Source organism: Chelonia mydas, chromosome 6 (assembly GCF_015237465.2).
Source record: "Chelonia mydas isolate rCheMyd1 chromosome 6, rCheMyd1.pri.v2, whole genome shotgun sequence".
In the NCBI taxonomy this organism is placed as follows: domain Eukaryota; kingdom Metazoa; phylum Chordata; order Testudines; family Cheloniidae; genus Chelonia; species Chelonia mydas.
This window is the reverse complement of record NC_051246.2, coordinates 60,127,291-60,149,149: the sequence shown is the minus strand read 5'-3', so window position 1 is coordinate 60,149,149 and position 21,859 is coordinate 60,127,291. Positions and strand designations below refer to the sequence as shown.

Genomic DNA, 21,859 nt, shown 5'->3' with positions numbered 1-21,859 from the left:
GCCCAGCCCGGGAGCCTCCGTCTCCCCCTCGGGAGCCGGGGAGGAAGGGAGGCCAGGGCGGGAGGCAGCCCGCGAGCCGGGGCGCCCCCCCCCGCTTACCGCCAGCGGTTGATGCCCACGGCGGAGGAGGCGGCGAACCAGGGGTCCAGGATGTAGATACATCGGACGGAGCTGGCGTCCCGCAGCGCGGCCTGCAGCGCCGGGTTGTCGTGGAGCCGGAGCCCCCGGCGGAACCAGTGGACGGAGCGGGCCAGGCCGGGCAGACTCGAGCCAGCAGCCGCCATCTCCGCCGCGCGGCTTCTCCAGACCCCGACTCCCGCCCCACCCGCGCGCCCGGGCCGCCTCCGGCGCCCCGCCCACATAGCCCGTCATTGGCCGGGGAGTCCATTGGGCAAACCCTCAGCGGCACGTTCCTGCCGCGTGCCGAGGGGGCGTGGCTGCGGCGAGTCGTGGGTTGCGCCGATGGGTCAGGAGGAAGAGGGCGAGGGGGGGAGAACAGGCCTACGGGGGCCGGTTGGGGCGGGGCTGGTCCCGCGCAGGACCAGTGTGTGTTACTGCGATGGGGCCCGCATGCGGCTGCCGTCCGGGCCGGCATTAGCTGTCTGGGAATAGAGAACCCCGCGGCGCCCAGTGACCGCCACAGCCCGGCTGCACGAGCCCCGAGCCTGCGCCCCTCCGCTCAGCGCCGTTCACACTGCAGACTCCTGGCGGGCAGCCCCGGCGCCGCTACACAGCGAGAGTGGCCTTGCCGCCGTTCCTAGGCCCCAAACCTCATGAGATTTACAGAGAGCCACACGCTGGGAATTGTGGGTCGCTGCCTTCAGGGTTGAAGGTTTCAAGCTAATCTCAAGGACTGATTTTTTTTTAAGGAAAGATTCAATCCTGTTCACATGATTTCAGGGTCAAGGGCTTTAAGAAAAAGACTATCACAAGTCTGATCTTAAAATCACGAGAGTTGGCAACACTGTTTTTAAAACCCAGTGTTCTATCTAATTTGCCTCCCATCCTCCTCATTCCTCAGTGACCTCTGTGAGTAGTGCTAACAAAGTGTAGCTGTGTCCACAACTTCTGGGAAATCCAGGTGAGACACACACCTGACTAGAGCCAAAAGGGTTATTCAGGCTGAGAAATCGTTCTCCGAGCGCAGTGATTTTCAACCTTTTTTTATTTGCAGACCCCTAAAAAATTTCAAACGCAGGTGCAGACCCCTTTGGAGATCTTAGACATAGTCTGTAGACCCTCGGGGGTCCGCAGACCACAGGTTGAAAACCACTGTCCTCTGAATCCCAGGGAAATTGGTCCTGTGATGCATAGAGGGCAACTATGGGGGATACAGATGATGGGGGATTCCCAACACAGCACTCTTAAGGAGGACAGACTATCTGCTTAGTGATTGCACAACCACTATTATCTGACAGGTTTCAGAGTAGCAGCCGTGGTAGTCTGTATTCGCAAAAAGAAAAGGAGTACTTGTGGCACCTTGTTAGTCTCTAAGGTGCCACAAATATACTCCTTTTCTTTTTACTATTATCTGAGGCTCTCAGGAAGGACCCAGAATCTGTATGGTGACATGGTGCTGGTTGCTTGAGACCATACGACCAGAACAATTCCTTGCAGAACACAGGAGTGAGTCCTATCCATACACACAGCAGCGAATATGCATGGAGGGAGAAGGGTAATGTCCTTCATGCAGCCACATCTGAGCTCAGTGCTGAAAATCTCAGCAATTCCACTGATACGAGACCTCATCACTTAACAAACATGAAACTATGGCTCTCAGAACGTGATTACAGGCCAACAAGTCTGAGGGGAGAGGCTACGCCTACAATGACAATTCAGTGTCAGGTTCAGAGACCGGCAATAGTGAAAGGCCAGGACTGCTACCATGCTGAAGCAAGTAGAAGGAATATAGGGTCTCCCTGTGTACTAGGAGCACTGCAGAAACCACTATTTATCTTGCACACTTTGCCAGCTCTGCAGACCAAAACAGTCCCCAAGGTTCCAATCCACACTTTTATTAAACAAGTTTGACAATCACAGGTCGGTATTTGCAACCTAAAATGTATCCCAGTAGAAAAATTAATTAACAGAGACTATGGAAAAAAATTCATCCCCCGACCAAAAAAAATTAGGCCTTCAATGAGGCAACTGTGATTCAGAACTCCAGTGAGGTTTAGGCTCCTGGAATCAGGAAAAATTCATGCAGCAAGAGGAGGAGTGGAGGAAAGAGAGAGAGAAAAAAAATGTCCTACTGCTTTCATAATAATGGCCTGGTACTCTTTGGGACTTTTTAGGGCACAGCGGGATAGATCACACCAGCTCTCGCCATGCCCCACTTTAGTAATCCTTGGAAGGTGAAGGAGCTCAAAGGTTAGATAAAACTGAAACAGTATTTAGTAGGGAGGAAGAATCGATGTCTGAATCAAGATGAGAAAAAGGTAGCTCTGCTGTAGCCACAATGGCACTTGAATGAGACAGGGTGGGACACAGAGGTTTCTGTGCTAATCAGACTCTTAAGTGGGAGCCTGGATATGAATTCAGCCCAACTGCATTCACCCCTCCTCTGGGATTTCTTGGTAAAAGAGTTGCAACTTCCCAGTTAGTTCTTGGTGCAGCTGAATTATGGCATTTTCCATGCTCAGGCATCAGTTTTCACGCAGTTGGCACCCCTTCTAGTGAGGATCACCAGGTAAGGCAACCATTGAGGGGCAGAGAGCAATACACCCTGGAACTGGCCTAATTATGAGAGCATTATTGCCAGAAAGGCAACTCTATCCCTAATACAGAAGGCCAATGAGAAATGTCTTGAATTCCCCAATTCATTATTATGGGGTACTCACCCCAGAAGAGCAAATGGTTCAGAAACCCACAAGAAAAGAGAGCCAGCTCCTCTTTCACCAAGGCAGAGTCCCAGGTACCCAGTAAAGGAAGGACCCAGCAATATTATGTGAAAGGGCCAGCACCACTCCCCTGCCCAACACAAGGAATGTTGCTAGCTTTTGGAAGTCTGATAAAAATCCTTTCCCATCCTTTTAGTCATTTATTGGACAAGCAAACCCCTTGGGCGTGGGAGAAAAACAGAGTTAACATACAACCTTGAAGGATCCACACCAGGAAATACTGTGTCCTTGGACAGGCAATTTAGAGGTCCCAGAACTGTTGGTGAGGGGATTTCCAAGTGTATATTGCAATGGTGTAGGAACAAGAAGGACATCCATTTTCATTTATAATTAAAGCTAGGTTATGTCACAGAGGTCACGGAAGTCACAGATTCCGTGACTTCCGGAGACCTCTATGACATTTTCTGCCTCAGCCCAGGGTGGTGGGGCCAGAGCTATCAGCCGCCGTGTCTCCCCTCCCCCACAGCCCTCAGCTGCCGGGGGGAGGGCTTGGCCCTCAGGCGGCAGGTGCTGTCCTGCTTCCCTGCAGCAGTGCTCAGGCTCTCGTTCTCCATCCCCACCCCCAGGCTTCAGTCATCCCCTATTTGCCCTCCCATTATTTTTAGTAAAAGTCACAGACAGGTCGTGCGCAATAAACACAAATTTACGGAAACCTACGACCTGTGACTTTTACTAAAAATAACTGTGCCAAAATCTTAACCTTACTTATAATAGGAGGCAGGAGTAGCATGGAAAGTCTGGCTACCTGTCCCTCCCCTACATTTAGGTGCAAGATCTCACCACTTCAATTCGTGGCTAATCTAGAAGTAGCCATTATCTGTTCCCAGTTACACACACCTCATGCCCTTTTCCCTCTCCATCACCAGGGGAGCAGTTCGGTGTCCCTATGGTGTTTAAAAGGTAGCAGCAGTTTAAAAAAGCCCCAGTACTGACAGAAGGTTCCCTTAATACACCCTAGTCCCATCAACAAATGCCCTCTCCTGTTCAAGAAACAGGGTGAAATCCAAAGGAAGTAACATTCTCCTCCCCATCACAATTTTAGTAAACGCACTGTATACACAGGACACCTTTGGTTTCACTCTCGACACCCCTTCCTATGCACTGCATAGTTCAATGTTTTCCTGCCCTGAAGGTTTCTGATCCTGGCTTCTTTCCCATTGAAGCTCCACTCCATAGGCACAGCAGCAGAGGTGCAGACTGGAGCTGGCCTAGACGCCAGTCTCATTTTTCTCGCCTGTTTTTGGAGTGGATTCCTCCTGTGCCTTCTTCATCTCCAGCCCTTTCACCCACGTGTAGGCAAAGGAGCCTCCCAGAACCATCATGTTGCTCGTCCACCACAGGAAGCTTTTGGTCTCCTCATAGTAGCAGACAGCCAGCACTGTCTGGGCACAGGCCTTGGCCGTCCCAGACACATTGTGGGTGAGTGGGCTGGTGAACTTGATCTGGAGTCCCGTCACGTAACCGATTGCAAAGCCGAGCACTCCTCCCAGGGTCATCATGCCCCAGAAACCAGGGTTCCCCAGCTTGTCAAAATGGTAGAGGGTGTGGAACTCACCGAGCAGCAGCATGAGGGGCAAGAATAGAACACAAGCGTTCATATTGTTGTAGAAGGTCAGGCGCCAGATGCTGCCATCCACGGCGGGCAGCACTTTCTTGGTGTAGATGGCATTGAGTGAGACACAGAGACTTGCCAGGATCCCAAAGATTATGCCGACCCATGACAGAGTGCCTTCTGCTCCCTCTTGGTCTATTCCCAGCCAGAACCCACCTGCAACCATACAGAATTAGTGACATACTGAAAGGGAATTAGAGACACCAGAGATCCAAACACTACATACACTCCCTTAAAAAAATCCATTGCTAGTTGCTTTTAAATGGGTCTGTGACTCTTTCTCCCCACCACCTTATATGGAGGAAGATGACCCGAGTGCAGCACCAAGGTTAAGGTTCTCCTCTTTGGGTTTTTGTTTGTTTGTTTTGTTTTTATAATCTTTACAATCTCAGGAATGTCAAATCTTGTCTTCACTGGTTTTGTCTGAGGTTTTTTTTAATGCTTAAGAACTGAAAACTCCCTAAGAAGTAAACCAGTCTAACTAAAACTTCTATCAGTTGCTCAACTTTCACTCTCTTGGCTCTAGGGCTGTCATTATTTCTCTACTTTTCCAGTCACTAGAGAGTCTTCCAGCCTAGAGAGAAACCAAATTTCTAAAGTTAAAAAAAAGGGGGCATACTTTACAAGACAAACAAAAAACAAAACAAACATCTCCAAAAACCTCCCAGGCTCTTTTTCTCCATAAACTGGGGGGCAGAGGGGCGGAAAGGGGAAGGAGGAAAGGTATAAGCGCAACTATTTTTTCTTTGAAGGTCACCTTTGAAGTTCATCCACTTTTGAGCTGTTGCAAGACATCAAACTGGACACACAGGTATAGCCAGACTCAACAGGCTCTACTCACCTATAATGACCCCACAGGTTATCAGGGCATACAGAGAGGTGGTTTGCTTGAGGAGCAGATAGGAGAGCAGAACATTGAAGACAGTGGTGAGCGAGCGCCCCACGTTGTAGAAGGCCACACCAACATATTTGAGGCACAGGTTGTTGAAGGTGATCATGCTGATGAAGACCACAGAGAGGGGGAGGATGCTGCGGGACACCTTGAGGTCCATGCGGATGGAGGGGAAGTCCAGGAAGCCCAGTGGGCAGCAGGAGGCCAGCAGGCTGAGGGCTTTGCAGAAGAAGACGGTGACAGCACACTGATAGAAGGTGACAAAGAGCGGGGTGTCGAGGCGCAGCGAGGGGCTGTCCAGGAGGTACTTGTTGAGGAAGACCATGGTGATGGAGATGAACCAGTAGAGAGAGACTACCAAGGCGATCTGGACAGCCTTCAACAGGAAGGGGGTCTCCCTGCTGCTGCTGCCACCCTCCTCCTGCTGCAGCAGGGAGTCAGAGGAGCCGCTCAGAGCCATCCTGAGGATCCCAGAGCGCTTTAGCTGCGTCCTGTTCATGACAGAGGTGCAGAGGGGGGGAAGCAGAGACGCTGGGGTCAGCCAGGCAGCGCGGGATCCCTGCGCGGAGAGGGGCAGCCCCCCTGCGCTGCTGGGACCGAGTGCGCCCCTGTGCGCTGCAGCGCAGCGGGGACACACCGTGGGGCGCGGGGTCGCACAGGCGGAGGCTGGAGCCAGGGACCTGGCAGGAGCCGCCGCGCTCACTTCCTCACCCGCCCCAGCGCTCGGCTCCGCCCACACAGGCGCTGCGCCGTGGTAACAGCTTAAAGGGGACGTGTCCTGCCAGAGCCAGGTCCCTGTCTCAGACACCCACCGCCCTGCCCGGGGTCCCGGTCCCGGAGCCCCCCGCACTCTGATCTGTCGCTCACCTTCCTCCTGTGCAGGGGGCTCCTCCTCCTGCTGCTGCTGCTGCGACCTGGCTTTCCGGAGCGCTGTCGCTTCCTGATCCTGCACTTGCAGCCCCGCCTGCTACCCTGGGGCCCTTGATTCACGCCCCCGGGGATTAGGCGTCACACTCCCGTTCGCTGCTGCCCGCCTCCTCCCTCCCTCCCTTGGGGACACCTGCAAGTGCAGCCCGGCTCCCTCTCACCTGCCCAAGGCCACAATAACGTTTGGGTCGGAAACACGGCAAGGGCAAGGAAAGCCGTTTCCAGCGGGATTTTTTTCAATCCAAATTGTCTGTGATCGTTCCTGTCTTGCTAAAGCCCATTTATACAATCCCTTAATTTTGGGCCAGCCTTGAGAGTGACTTTTAAACCTAAGCAAGAACGTTTCCACTGAAATAATAAAAAAATTCTGAGCACAATCTGGCTGATGTTTAGGAACCATTAAGAAAGGGATAGAAAGTAAAACAGAAAATATCACAATCCTACTACAAAAATCCATGGGTGCAAACCCACTGAACTGTGACCAATTCTGCTTTCCCCATTTCAAAAAGGGTATAGCGCAGAGGTGAGCAAACTACGGGCTGCAAGCCAGATGTGGCCCGCGAGCCATTTTAAGCGGCCCCCTGCTCCAGTGCTCCTGCTAGGGTGCTGGGTCAGGGCTGCACCACGCAGCTTCTGGAAGCCATGGCATGGCCCCGCTCCGGCTCCTACACGCTCCAAGGGGAGCTGCAGAGCGGTGCCTGCAGATGGGGCAGTGTGCAGAGCTGCCTGGCTGCGCCTCAGCATAGGAGCGGAGAAGGGACTTGCCACAGCTTCCAGGAGCCGCTTGAGGTAAGTGCCGCTTGGAGCCTGCATCCCTTGCTCTCCCCATGCCCCAACACCCTGCCCCAGCCCTGATCCCCCTCCCGCTCTCCAAACCCCTCAATCCCAGCCCAGAGCACACTCCTGCACCTGACTCCTCATCCCCATTCTCACCCCAGAGCCTGCACCCCCTCCCACACTGCAACCCCAATTTTGTGAGCATTCATGGCCCGCCATACAATTTCTATTCCCCCTTGTGGCCCTCGGGCCAAAAAGTTTGCCCACCCCTTGTATAGCGGAACTGGAAGAAGTTCAGAGATGGGCAACAAAGCTCATCAAGGGTATGGAATGGCTTCCATATACAGAGACTAAAAAGATTAGGGCTGTTCAGTTTAGAAAAGAGATGACGAAGGGGGGAATATGATAGAGCTCTATAAAATCATGAATGGTGTGGAAAAAGGGAATGGTGAAATACAATACAATACAAAAAGCAGTGGTCACCCAATGAAATTAATAGGCAGCAGGTTTAATACATAGAAGAGGAAGTACTTCTTTACACAGTGCACAGTTAACCTATGGAACTCATTGCCATGTGATGTTGTGATGGCCAAAAGTATAACAGCGTTCAAAAAAGTACTAGATAAGTTCATGGAGGATAGGTCCATCAATGGCTATTAGCCAAGATGGTCAGAGCTGCAACCCCCTGCTTGGGAGAACCCTAAACATCTGACTGCTAGAAGCCAGGAGGTGGATCCCTCCAATTGCCCTGTTCTGTAGACTCCCCTTGAAGCCCTGATACTGCCACTGTCAGTGACAGAATACTGATAGGGTTGTCAATTTTGGTAGGACGTATTCCTGCAGGTTTCATCACATGGTGTAATCTTTAATTCCTGGAGACATCAGAACAACCCTGGAGGGTTGGCAACCCTAGATAGGGTTAGATGGATCATTGGTCTGATCCAATATGGCAGTTCTTATGTTTCAGAGTAACAGCCATGTTAGTCTGTATTCGCAAAAAGAAAAGGAGTACTTGTGGCACCTTAGAGACTAACCAATTTATTTGAGCATAAGCTTTCGTGAGCTACAGCTCACTTCATCGGATGCATAAAAGTGGAAAATGCAGTGAGGATGTTTTTATACATACAGATCATGAAAAAATGGGTGTTTATCACTTCAAAAGGTTTTCTCTCCCCCCACCCCACTCTCCTGCTGGTAATAGCTTATCTTATGTTCTAATGTTTGTAAAATATCTTACTCTTGGTGGAATTCTGCAATAAAAAATTATGCACACAATATTTTAAAATTCTGCATATTTTATTTGTCAAAATAATACAATATAATCACACAAATTTCAATTATTTTTGGTCATTTATTTCAAAATACCTGTCAGCAAGTCTGTCTGTAACAATACAGACAACAAAGAAGATTCAGGAAATGTTTTTTTGACAAATAGATTCCTTACTAGGCATATTAATATAGAACTCTGAGTAATAATTCATTTAAACTACAATACAGAATGTATTTCCTGCACCCCTCAGAAGCAGTGCAAAGGCTTGGGGGAGTCAGGGGTAATGGAGAAGCTGAGGGAGAGGGAAATAAATTGCTGGGAAGGAGCCTGGGTGTGAACTTGGAGGATTGTTGGGTATGGGTGGGAAAAGTATGAACAGGTTTTTTTGGTGGGGGGGAGCAGGGAGGGATTGTTAGGAAGCTTCCCCCATGGAGACCCTGGCTAACCCCTAGCCTCTCCCATTCAGTCAGGCACATCTGCCCCTGATCCCAGCTGTTTCTGCACCCCCATGTATCCTTTTGCCCGCATTCAGACACCTGCTCCCCCTGTCCCCATGTGGCCCTGCACCCCCTCCCCGTGTGTCCCTGTCCCCCCTCCCCTATCCCCATGTATCTCTGGGCCCCCACTCAGCCACTCCCCTGTCCTTATGTGGCTCTGTACCCCCCTCTCCTGTCCCCATGTGTCTCTGTGCCCCCACTCAGCCACCCTCTGTCCCTAGGTGTCCCTGTACCCCCTCCCTGTGTCACCATGTGTCTTTGTGCCCCCACTCAGCCACTCCCCTGTCCCTATGTAGCTCTGCACCCCCCATCTCCATGTGTCTCTGTGCCCCCACTCAGCTACCGCCCTGTCCCTATGTGGCTCTGTACCCCCTCCCCCTTTCCCCATGTGTCTCTGTGCCTCCACTCAGCCACTGCCCTGTCCCTATGTAGCTCTGCACCCCCTCCCCCATCACCATGTGGCCCTGTACTTCCCTCCCCCCGTGGCCCTGTGCCTCCACTCCCATTCAGCCCCTGCCCCAGTCTGTCCTCCGCCATTAACCCTTATGATCCCCTGTCTGACCCCCGCCCCCAGCATGCCACGCTGTTTGTCTCCCCATAGCCCCTGTCTCCTGACCTGGCCTTACAGGCACTGTGAAGAAGGCACGCTCTTTCTCTTCCCTAGCTGGCCGGGAGTTGCTGCTGCTGTGTTCTATTGCCACAGCGCCCTCTGGTGGGCAAAATCCGGAACTGCAGAAGTTATTTTCTGCTGGGAGCAGCTGCTGTTCTTGCACTACAGCATCCTCTGGTGGGCAAAAGCAGAACCGCAGCAACATTTCCGCAAAAGCTTTTTTCTGTGCAAAAAATTAAAAATATGCACAGTTCATTAATTATGCACACTCACAATAATGGAGAATTCCCCCAGAAGTAATATCTGCTTGAAGGAGCCTGTTAGACCTACCCTCTCCATTCCCCCACCACGACAGTGCTATGGCTACCCTTTGACAGCTGTTGGCTGCCTACCATGGTAATCCGCAAGATCCTGCAATTGGAACTGCACAGTCAATGGTCACACAAAGGAGGAGCTGATTACAGGATCAGTGCTAAAACCATTCTAGAAACTGGGCTCCTCAGAGCTGCAATAAACCTCATTACTATTACCATTACATTGTGCTTTGCCTGGGAATCAAGTAGCGTAGGTAAGAAAGAGCGACTCCTGTATATTTTTAGTGTCCCATGGGAATGGTGTGACCCATTTTGCAGCCTGGCTCCACTGACAGAGCAGCAACTCTGCTCTGACTGGCACCAAACTAAACTAAAAGGAGCTTTTCTCCTGGCCTGCTCTGATGAGTCAGATTTGTCATGTGATGCTAGAGAATAGAATAGAAAAACAGCAGTGTCTTCACAGGGATACACTGTAGGGGCTGTACCAATCATTCCCAGGTACTACTGCAACAGAAAAAATAATAATTGTTAGAGAATGCTAGTGCCCAGACAAGGGCCTCTTGTTGGGCACTTTGGCTGTTGGAGAGGGAGAAACAAATCGCCCCTTCCCCTCTCCCCATTATTGCTGTAGGAAGATATTACAGCAAAGGTGTCAAACTCCTATGGAGAGGGCCGAATTCCATTTCTAATTAGGGGCAGCCCTTACATACTCCCTTCAATCTACTGGGGAACTCCCATGGACATCAATGGGAGGTTTGCACAAAGATCAAGGGTCAAATATGGCTCACATCTACTAATTAAACATGTTGTTATTATTTCTTCAGACCTTATTGTCACATTCAGCATTGATCCTGAAAGCTGTTTCATCTTCAGAATACTTGCTGTTTCTGTTCTTTGTTGTTCTTCTTTCCCTCTTCTCCTTTCTCTATTTAAAATGTCTTATTGTGAAAGATTTAAGAAGCTCAATCTATTTAGTCTATTCAAGAGATGCTTAAGAGGTGACTTGATCATGATCTATCAGTATCTACATGGGAAATACATGTCTGATAATAGACAGCTCTTTAATCTAACAGAAAAAGGGACAGAAAGACCCAGTAATAGAATGCTGAAGCTAGACAAATTCAGAAGTAAGTTGTCAATTTCTAACCGTGAAGATAATTAATCATGTGAATGACTTGAAGAATTCATCATGTCCTTTATCACTCAAAGTCTTTAAATCAAGCTGCAATGTCTTTCTAAAAGTATATGCTCTCATTCAACCAGAAGGTATGGTCTTGATGCAGGAATTACTGGCAATATGCTATGGCCAGTATAATGCAGACAGATAAGACTAGATGAGAGTTTCTTGGGGATTTAAAATCCATGAATCCATTTCTTTCCCATTTCCCTGTCTTTTTGTTCCCTCCCTTTCTTCCCTCTGCATTTTCTTCCTTGCAGCAACTCCCAGTTTCCACACCAGAGGTGCCTCATTCCAATCCTTTCTCTATTCCATTTGCTAAAACAATCACAGATGAGATAGTTAATGCTGACATTTAAAGTGTCATCCTTAGCCTTGAGAATCAACATCCTAATGAGTTTTGTATGGGTGGGGGAGATCATATCTCATTGTTTCAGGCTATCTGCAGACTCAAGAAGACAGTGCTGCATCAATCTATACTTGCTTCACATTTGGAAGATTTTCTTTGCATTCACAAAGCCTGGAAACTTATTTTTAAATAAGAGATTAGATTCTGCAGAATCTGAATGTCATGTGGACAACAGAATATATTAAGTGGACTGAGTGTTTGACACCTCTGTACTACAGCCTGTAGTTTGGGTCTTACCAAATTCACGGTCGTGAAAAACATGTCATGGACGGTGAAATCTGGTCTTGTGTGTACTTTTACCCTATACTATATGGATTTCACAGGGGAAACCAGCGTTTCTCAAACTGGGGGTCACAACCCAAAAACAGGTTGTCGGGGGGTTGCAAGGTTATTGTAGGTGGATCATGTTATTGCCACCTTGACTTCTATGCTACTTTCAGATCTGGATGGCTGGAGAGTGGTGGCTGCTGGCGGAGGGCCCAGCTCTGCAGGCAGCAGTGCAGACGTAAGGGTGGCAATACCATACCATGCCATCCTTACTTCTGCGCTGCTCCTGGCAGTAGCGCTGCCGTCCAATCTGGGCTCCCGGCCAGCAGCTGCCGCTCTCCAGCTGCCCAGCTCGGAAGGCAGCATCACTGCCAGCAGCAGTGCAGAAGTAAGGGTGGCAATACCACAAGCCCCCTACAAAAACCTGGGGAACTCCCACCACTACCCCTTTTTGGGTCAGGACCCCAACAGTTACAACACTGTGAAATTTCAAATTTAAATATCTGACATCATGAAATTGATTATTTTAAAAATCCTATGACTGTGAAATTGACTAAAATGCACCGTGAATTTGGTAGGGCCCTACCTATAGCACAAAAGATTTGGTGTAGGGGGTTGTGGCCGTCCCTCCCCATCAGTCTTGGAGGGAGGCCATACCCCCTCGCTGCTGCGCCTCTGTCTACTGGGGAAGTAGCGGTCTCTGAGGCCCTGGCCCTCTAGGCAGGGCCAAACAGTAAGTAGTCCAAGGCTCAGGCCAGGCAGGGTGGAGCACCAAACAGTCTAAGGGCCTCAGCACCCACCCCAGGCAGGAAGGAGCACCAAACAGTCTAGGGGCCTCATTCCCTCCCCAGGTGGGGCAGAGCAACAAACAGTTTCTTGCCTGACATCCAGATTCAGGCAGATGGCAGACAAACACCAGCCTCTTGGCCTAAGGTGGGGAGCTGCCACCCCTGGGGTGGGGTTGGCAACAGGGGGTAGGAGGACCTGGGCCCACCCTACTCCACTGGGTCCCAGCCCAGGGCTCTAACTGTAGCAGAGGGCTCCGCCACTTGGTCAGTGGGGATCTCACTGAAACACACTGACCAAGATTCTGGCCACACAATTGGACTATAGTCTGGTTTCCCTGGGCTACTTCCTACAACCCCCTTGCTGTGTACATATGTCTCATGGGAGTCTTCTGTCTCACCTAGGCTACACTGCTAGTAGCTGTCCCAGCAGCTCCTTGGCATTCTCATCAACTGGAAATCCCTTTGGCTCCTCAGAGCTGCAGAGTTCCCCTTCAGGTTCCCGCTCCACCAGCAGGTGGGAGGCATCTGTCTTCTTCACTACTCCAGCCCAACTGAGTTGCAGGGCCCACCTTTTATACTTCTTGTTCTGTCCCTCTGCTTCTGGTGGGGTGGGCATGGCTTGCCTGGCTTTGCTCACCAGAGGGTTAGAGGGGGTTCCTCCCTGTCAGTCTCGGAGGGAGGCCATGCTCCCTTGCTACATTTGGGGTTAATTAATAACAACTCCTATTGTGTTGAGACGGGTAAGTAAGAATAGAACAGAGGTCATCCTGTCATGGAACAGCCTACATCAGAAGTGGCCAACCTGAGCCAGAGAAGGAGCCAGAATTTACAACGAACATTGCCAAAGAGCCACAGTAATATGTCAGCAGCCCCCCATCCGCAACCCCCCTCCAGCTCCCAGTGCCTCCTACCCACCGGCAGCCCCACCAATCAGTGCCTCCCCCTTCCTCCCCATGCCTCCCACCTGCCGCAATCAGCTGTTTCGCAGTGCGCAGGAGGCTCTGGTGGAGAGCAGGGAGGAGTGAGGGCACGGCAGGCTTGGGGGAAGGGGAAGGGGTGGAGTGGGGGCAGGGTGTGGGGCAGAGCAGGGGGTTGAGCAGTGAGCACCCCCCAGCACACTGGAAAGTTGGCATCTGTAGCTCCAACCTCGGAGTCAGTGCCTATGCAAGGAGCCACATATTAACCTCTAAAGAGCCGCATGCAGCTTCGGAGCCACAGGTTGGCCACCCCCGGCCTACCTCTTCATTACACAGGTCACAGCATCAAGGAAGTAACTGATAAGGCGGATATTCCTGGAACAGGTGCTGCTGCCCTCACTCAACATCTTGTGCTATTCAGAGTCAATACAATCATGGCCCTGTGTGCTCAGTGATTCTGTAGGTGTGAATTTTACTGCAGGCTATTTTTTGCTGCAGATTTGTGCTCCAAAAACAAAACCTCATTTAAAAAACAAGTTTCTAGTCTTTACAGTTGCATATAAAACCTTTCCAGTGGGACTTTGGAACTTATACAGTGATATTTACCTGCGTCTTGGGCTAGCCTGAAAAGATAGTTCTGAGGGGTGTGAACTGTCCCATTCTTTTCAATGGTGTGTTAACTTTGAAATCTAACCACACAAGTGTTGTTGTCAACACTGTTAAATATTCCACTGCTAATCATTCTGACACCCAGCAATGTGATTACTCACAATCCCAAACTGCTTCCCCATGTACCAAAACCCAACTGTCCACTACTTATGAGCAAAAACCTCCGTCTTCCACCTGACAACTTCTAACAATAGTGATGCATTTTCAATACAGAGCTCTGCAGCATGTTGCAAATTGAAAATGTTGGAGCAGCCTAAAATAAATTAAAATTAATATAAAATAGGGCTGTCAAGCAATTAAAAAACTAATCACGATTAATCATGCGACTAAAAAATAATCATGATTAATCGCACTGTTAAACAATAATAGAATACCATTTATTTAAATATTTTGGATGTTTTCTACATTTTCAAATATATTGATTTCAATTGCAGCACCGAATACAAAGTGTACAGTGCTCACTTAATTTTTGATTACAAATATTTGCACTATAAAAAACAAAAGAAATAGTATATTTCAATTCACCTAATACAAGTACTGTAGTGCAATCTCTTTATAATGAAAGTTGAATTTACAAATGTAGAATTATGTACAAAAAATAACTGCATTCAAAAATAAAACAATGTAAAACTTTAGAACCTACAAGTCCACTCAGTCCTACTTCAGCCAATTGTTCAGACAAACAAGTTTGGTTACAATTTGCAGGAGATAATGCTGCCCATGTCTTGTTTACAATATCACCTGAAAGTGAGAACAGGCGTTCCCATGGCACTCTTGTAGCCGGCATTGCAAAATATTTATGTACCGGATGTGCTAAAGATTTATAGTCCCTTCATGCTTCAACCACCATTCCAGAAGACAGGCGTCCATGCTGATGACGGGTTCTGCTCGATAATGATCCAAAGCAGAGTGGACAGATGCATGTTCATTTTCATCATCTGAGTCAGATGCCACCAGCAGAAGGTTGATTTTCTTTTTTGGTAGTTCGGGTTCTGTAGTTTCCGCATTGGAGTGTTGCTCTTTTAAGACATCTGAAAGCATTCTCCACACCTCATCCCTCTCAGATTTTGGAAGGCACTTCAGATTCTTAAACCTATCTATCCTTAGAAATCTCACATTGGTACCTTCTTTGCGTTTTGTCAAATCTGCTGTGAAAGTATTCTTAAAATGAACATGTGCTGGGTCATCAACCGAGACATGAAATATATGGCAGAATGCAGGTAACAGAACAGGAGACATGCAATTCTCCCCCAAGGAGTTCAGTCACAAATTTAATTAACGCGTTATTTTTTTAATGAGCATCATCAGCATGGAAGCATGTCCTCTGGAATGGTGGCCGAAGCATGAAGGGGCATATGAATGTTTAGCAGGTCTGGCACGTAAATACCTTGCAACACCGGCTACAAAAGTGCCATGTGAATGCCTGTTTTCACTTTCAGGTGACATTGTAAATAAGATGCAGACAGCAGTATCTCCTGTAAATGTAAACTGACTTGATTGTCTTAGCAATTGGCTGAACAAGAAGTAGGACTGAGTGGATTTGTAGGCTCTAAAGTTTTACATTGTTTTGTTTTCGAGTGCAGTTATGTATAAAAAAAAATCTACATTTGTAAGTTACACTTTCACGATAAAGAGATTGCACTACAGTACTTGCATGAGGTAAATTGAAAAATACTATTTTGTTTATCCTTTTTACAGTGCAAATATTTGTAATAAAAATAATATAAAATGAGCACTGTACACTTTGTATTCTGTGTTGTAATAGAAATCAATATATTTGAAAATGTAGAACATCATCTGAAAATATTTAATAAATTTCAATTGGTATTCTACTGTTTAAAAGTGAGATTAATTGCAATTAATATTTTTAATCGCAGTTAATTTTTTTGAGTTAATCACGTGAGTTAACTGCGATTAATCAACAGCCCTAATATAAAACTAAATAAGGAACAGGCGATGTCAGTGAATTTAGTCTCATTTAATTCAATAGTACCCTCAGATTAGCTGAAACTGTTGCAGAATCTTTCACCTGCTGTACTGGAGGCTGCAGATTTATCTGTCTCAACTAGAAGAGTTCACACTTGAGCTCAACATTTTCAAATAGCCCCTTGGCCTCAAGCAGGAGGTGAGTGCTGAGGAGATTTTCAAAGTTAGGATCTGGATGGTGCCCAGTTGTCAGAATGCTTGCTCTAAACTGGCCAGCCAAATCCCTGGCAGAGCAGCAGAGCATCCAACAACGACCTTTTGAACGTTCTCCTGTGTATGTGTGTAGAACTTGTGACAGACCCAGACCAATGGGGTACAAGAGTCTGGTAGAAGGCAAATATATTGGCCACTGGATGAACAGTTTTCTGTTCTCTGAGTGACCAGAGCAGGGGCTGCCCTAGAGCAATCAGGAACCTGCTAGAACCAATTAAGACAGGCAAGCTAATCAAGACACCTGGAGCAAATTAAGAACTTTCTAGAATCAATTATGGCAGGCAGACTAATCAGGACATGGGGTTTAAAAAGGACCTCCCATCAGTTAGGGGTGTGTGTGTGTAAGGAGCAGGGAGTGAGAAGGTATGCTGCTGGAGGACTGAGGAGTACAAGTGTGATCAGGCTTCAGGAGGAAGATCCTGCGGTGAGGATAAAGAAGGTGTTGGGAGGAGGCCATGGGGAAGTAGCCCAGGGAGCTATAGCTGTCACACAGCTGTTACAGGAGACACTGTAGACAGTTGCAATCCACAGGGCCCTGGGCTGGAACCCGGAGTAGAGGGTGGGCCCGGGTTCCCCCCATCAACTCCCTATTTGAGACAAGAGGAGGTGACCTGGACTGTGGGTCCCACCAGAGGGGAAGGTCCCTCGCCTATCCCCTGGCCCACTAAGTGGGTCAGCAGAGACTGCGGGGATTGTTCTCCTCCCTTTCCCCATGCTGGCCAGTGATGAGGTTAGCTGAGTGAACGGCAGGTTTGAGCCACTAACAAAAGTGGCCAAACTGAGGGCAGCCGTAAATCTCTGAGGCAAGCAAATCCACCAATAAGCACAGGACCCACCAAGGCAAAGGAGGAACTTTGTCACACTGGTGTGAGCAGTGGGATCGGGCGCACAGCGCAGCGGAAGAAGGAGGGTGTTTTTAAAAAAAAATATTTTTTTTTCTTTTCCCTTCACCACAATGGAGGAGGTAGTGCGGGCACTGATACAAGCCACTGCTGCCCAGCAGGAAGCTACCTGTGTCCAGGCAGCTGCCCAACAGGAGGCAGTGCGGCTACAGCAATAGACCAATCACCTGTTGATGGACAAGGCCGCTCAAGACCATCCTATGTTGCGGGAACTGGTAAACCAGATAAAGGCCCTTACAGAGCTGAACTGCGGCCATGATGGGACACAGGTCATGCGGGCCAGCAATTGATTGCAGAAAATGACGCGGGAGGATGATGTAGAGGCGTACCTCCTGGCCTTTGAGAGCCTTGGCCTCGGCATCCTCGCTCCATTCCTGTGTGGGGAGGCTCAGAAGGCATATTATGATATGTCTGAAGAGGCTGCAGCAGACTACCCCTGGCTGAAAGCAGGGATCCTGGCCAGATCTGGGGTAACGACCACAGTGCGGGCCCAGCGGTATCACGAGTGGAGGTACCAGGAAAACAAAACCCCGCAGTCTCAATTATATGACCTCATCCATCTTGTACGAAAGTGGTTACGAACTGAGTCTCGGAGTCCAGAAAAGATACAAGAGTTTCTGGTCATTGACTGGTACATGCGAGGACTACGGCCAACTTTTGTGCCTGGGTAAGCCAGAACGAACCCTCCACCTACGACGAGGTCGTTGCCCTGGTAGAGAGGCGTAGGACGGCAAGGGAACTGACCCGACCAGCTAAGGAAGAGGCGCCCTGGGTTAAACTAGTAGCACCAACCCCCAGAGCTCAGGCAACTGAGCCCCCAAGAAGGCCCAGGTGGAAAAAGAGCAGGGCTGAAGGCCCACCAGAGGCCATTAAAAGTCAGAGCACTGAGGGTGAAGAGGATCATGACGTTAGACTGCTTAAACCAAGAGACCGGGGCATGCGTAGGGCCCCATACAGATGTTACGCCTGCTGGGGATGGGGACACATAGCTGCACAGTGTCCCAATGCCAAGAAGTCTATACAACGTAGCCCACACCCAGGGACCAAGAGGAGGTGGTGGCAGGCAAAGGAAGATGCGGGGAGCAATAGGAACTGGGCAACCAGTGCTGGCACCCTCCCAGGTCAGGTGCCCCTCTGTGCTGAGTCAAGGAGCAGTCCCTCCCCATCGCCCGGCAGAGGAAACATTGAGCCTCTCCCTAGAAATAATGCACCCTGTACTGGGCTCCCTGATTGGACACCAGAAAGGACCCCTCAGGAGCCTCTCCATCATGTGCTGCTGGCAGTAGCGGAATCTGCACCTGCCGGCAGAACAAAAGGACAGAGGGCGGGGTCCTTGCAGCCTAACAGGAGAGGGCTGATAGTGGAGAATGGCTTCCCTAGGGTGGAAAGGAAAGGGAGAAGGGCAGCATTGGGAGGGAAGGGTAAAACAGAGGTTAAAAACCACCCATACACCCAGGTCCTCCAGGGGCTTGAGGGGGACTTAGAGGCCCCCCCACCGCGAGGCCCTTCTCCACCGCCTTCTGGGTGGTGGCCTCCAATGCCAAGAAGAAGACAACCTTCCCATACATCTTGGAAGCCACCATGCTGGCCGCAAGCCCCACCACCCGTGCCAACGCCCTCACGTAGGTCTCTGCAGAGCCATTTGTTTGCCTAAAACATACAAGGTGTAGTAATAATGCAGTGACACTAGAGGGCACCACAGACACACAGAAACCGCTGTCCTACCATGAGTGGGGATGGGAGCAAGTGAGTAGGTAAAATCCATTCCTGTGTTGCCTTCAGGACTCTAGTGTGGGATTTACCTGTCATTTCCACAGGTGAAAAGCAGGAGTGAATAGGCTCCATTTAGCAAGGGCTGGGAGCTCTGTGATTCCCTTATTGTGTGGCCTGGGGATTGTGGAGCGTACGGCACATCCAGATGTGTTTTCCTGGTCTGTGCACTCAGGCTGACTCCTGCTTCAGCACTGATGAAAGGAGCTGGAGAGGTTACTGGCGAAGTCTCCTCTTGTTATTGCTAGGAGCAGCTTGTTCCCAGCCCTGCTACAGGTCTACCACATTCCCTACTCTTTGTGATAACTAGCCTTCCTGCATCCGTCTGTAAAATCCTGAGCAACTCTCACCAGATCTAGCTAACATCAGTGTGGCAGTGACCCATCTGCATTCCTACTGTGGGAAATACAGGGACAGGCAGATGGGGAAGGATGCCTCCATCTCCACACAGAAGAGGCCTGTCCCCTGATGGAATCAAGCCTAAGGGGCTTTGTCACTTTGTTTCCTCCCACCCCCAAGCTTATTCCCTTGGCAGCATCTCTCCCAGAGAGTGCAGCAGGTGGGCAGCGCCTGATAATTTATTGGGCAGGCCCCTGGAAGTGAATCTGAACCCAGGGTCTAAGTGCTCCTGAATGGTGGCATTAATTACTATTAAAAACACACATTTATCTCTCTCTCACCTGCTTTAAATCCTGTGAAATTAGATTTCCCACCCATCCCCTCCAGCCTCTGTAGCAGCTTGAGGTGTTTTATGGGCCCATAAAGCCCTGCAGCCTACACTGGCTCTTATTTATGCTGCCTTTAACAGGCAACCTGGCTGCCGTGTTGAGTCCCCCTGGTGATTTCATTTTTTTCCCTTGCGTGAAACAATCCCCTCAGCTTCTGTTCCTCAGAGGGGTGTGTGTGTGTGTTTTGGGAGGGAGGAGTGGCTGCTGCAGAAAGCAATATGCTGCTGCAAACCATGGCAGGGAGCATCACCTGGAGGCATCACACTTGTTAGGGGTGGGATTACTATGGTTGGGGCCAGTGATGAGCTGCCAAAATCTTAGCAACCGGTTCCCTATAAAAAGTTCTGATTTAAGGGATGTGCCCCAGTATGTATTTTTTGTACCAACAGGGTTACCATACTTCCGTATTTTCCTGGGAGGAATTTTTAAAATTTAAAAATTCCTCCCGGACGGCGATTTAAGAACCAAAAAGCCTGACCTGTCTGGGAAAATATGGATGTATGTTAACCCTGCCTAAAGTTCTTTTTTTAAAAAGATGGGCCTGAACTAGAAATGAGCTCTGTTTCACATGTGTGGGTCCCCGCCACTCCCTGGGGGTGTGCTAGGGTGACCAGATGTCCCGATTTTATAGGGACAGTCCCGATTTTGGGGTCTTATATAGGCTCCTATTACCCCCCACCCCCGTCCTGATTTTTCACACTTGCTGTGTGGTCACCCTAGGGTGTGCACATGTGTGGGTTCCAGCTGCTCCATGCTCCACTCATTGAAGCAGGTGTGCAGGTTACTGCCCTGGGAACTGCAGGGCACCAGTGGACATGGGGCCAGCTGCAGACAGGGGCGTGGGGCAGGGCTAGCTGGAGGCAGGGGGTGTGGGGCTGGCTGCGGGCGGGGCAGGGGGTGTGGGGCTGGCTGGAGACAGGAGGGTGTGGGGCTGGCTGGAGACAGGGCAGGGGCTGGCTGGAGACAGGGGCTGGCTGCAGGCAGGGCAGGGGGGTGCAGGGCTGGCTGGAGACAGGGGCTGGCTGTGGGCAGGGCAGGGGGTGCAGGGTTGGCTGGAGGCAGGGGCTGGCTGCGGGCATGGGGTGCGGGGGCGGCTGGAGACGGGCTGGTGCGGGCAGGGCAGGGGGTGCGGGGGTGGCTGGAGGCAGGGGCTGGTGCGGGCAGGGCAGGGGGTGCGGGGGTGGCTGGAGGCAGGGGCTGGCTGCAGGCAGGGCAGGGGGTGCGGGGCTGGTGCGGGTAGGGCAGGGGGTGCGGCAGGGGCTGGCTGTGGGCAGGCAGAGGGTGCGGGGGTGGCTGGAGGCCGGGGCTGGCTGCGGGCAGGGGGTGCATGGGTGGCTGGAGACAGGGGCTGGCTGCAGGCAGGAGTAGGGGGTGGCTGGAGACCACCTCGGGGAAGTCCCTTCAGCACACATTTTCAAAAGTGGCTTCCATTTTGGGGTGCCCAGCTTGAGATACCTTGGGCCTGATTTTTCAAAGGCGCTGAGTACCCACCGTTCCAGCTGAAGTCAAGGGGAACTGAATTGCAGGTGCTCAGCAGCTCTGAAAAGTCAGGCATGAGGACTCTCGTGCTGAGCACCCAACAACTGAGGCACCACAAATCCCCTGCTTTTGAAAACCTGACCTAACTTCTCTGACTTGGTCTCCGTCTATAAAGTGAGGCTAATGATTCACACATTTCATAGGGGTGTTGTCAATGTATCATCATCATAGATTAGTCACTACTGGATAGCTGCCAAATATCACCAGAAGGCACACACTGGGCTTGGGGCCTACTGAGCCACAGACCCCTCATTTCTTTGTTGCAGAGCTAGCAAGGAGCATGCAAACTACGGTTTTTATGTAGGCCCTGCATAAAATAGTGACTATTACTATTTATTTGAAAATATACATTATATATTGGAAGTAGTGTGGGCAACCGGTTCCTACTGGATTGCAACGATTTTACAACCCATCACTTGTTGATCCTCACCTTGATGGTGAGTTTAAAGGTACAGTATGCATGTGGACTGATAACTGAACCCTCATGCACTGTAGGTTGTGGAGAACCGCTCCTTGTCAGAATTGCCATGGGTAGTGTGTGCAAGGCTAGGGTGGAGGAATGAGTGGAATTAGGAAGTTCTCTTCCTTCCAGGGCTTTCCCATCTAATTTCCCTGTCACTTGCTCAGGCCTCAAAATGCTTCCAGATTTTCTGACCTGTTGGAGACTGGATGCATCTCTGGGGAACTGGCCAAAT

General features: G+C 50.0%; 2 protein-coding genes across 3 annotated transcripts in view; both read right to left on the bottom strand.

Moving 5' to 3' along the window:
- CRY2 (cryptochrome circadian regulator 2) overlaps positions 1-372 on the bottom strand; it is a 39,518-nt gene extending 39,146 nt beyond the window's left edge. The window contains 2 exon segments of the mRNA XM_037900125.2: positions 100-323; positions 325-372. Of these exon segments, the coding sequence (XP_037756053.2) occupies positions 100-323; positions 325-372 (272 nt within the window).
- Positions 373-1,999: 1,627 nt separating this feature from the next.
- On the bottom strand, positions 2,000-6,403 carry SLC35C1 (solute carrier family 35 member C1). 2 transcript variants are annotated; one of them, XM_027823150.3, is made up of 3 exons: positions 6,272-6,403; positions 5,354-5,895; positions 2,000-4,668 (listed from the first exon to the last, which is right to left on the bottom strand). In XM_027823150.3, the coding sequence occupies exons 2-3, from the start codon at positions 5,862-5,864 to the stop codon at positions 4,109-4,111; spliced, it is 1,071 nt and encodes a 356-aa protein (XP_027678951.2). In that variant the 5' UTR covers positions 5,865-5,895; positions 6,272-6,403; the 3' UTR covers positions 2,000-4,108. The 2 variants fall into 2 exon arrangements, with proteins under 2 accessions (XP_027678951.2, XP_007060791.2); XM_007060729.4 differs by having other exon boundaries at positions 5,354-6,315.
- Between the last annotated feature and the right edge of the window lie 15,456 nt (positions 6,404-21,859).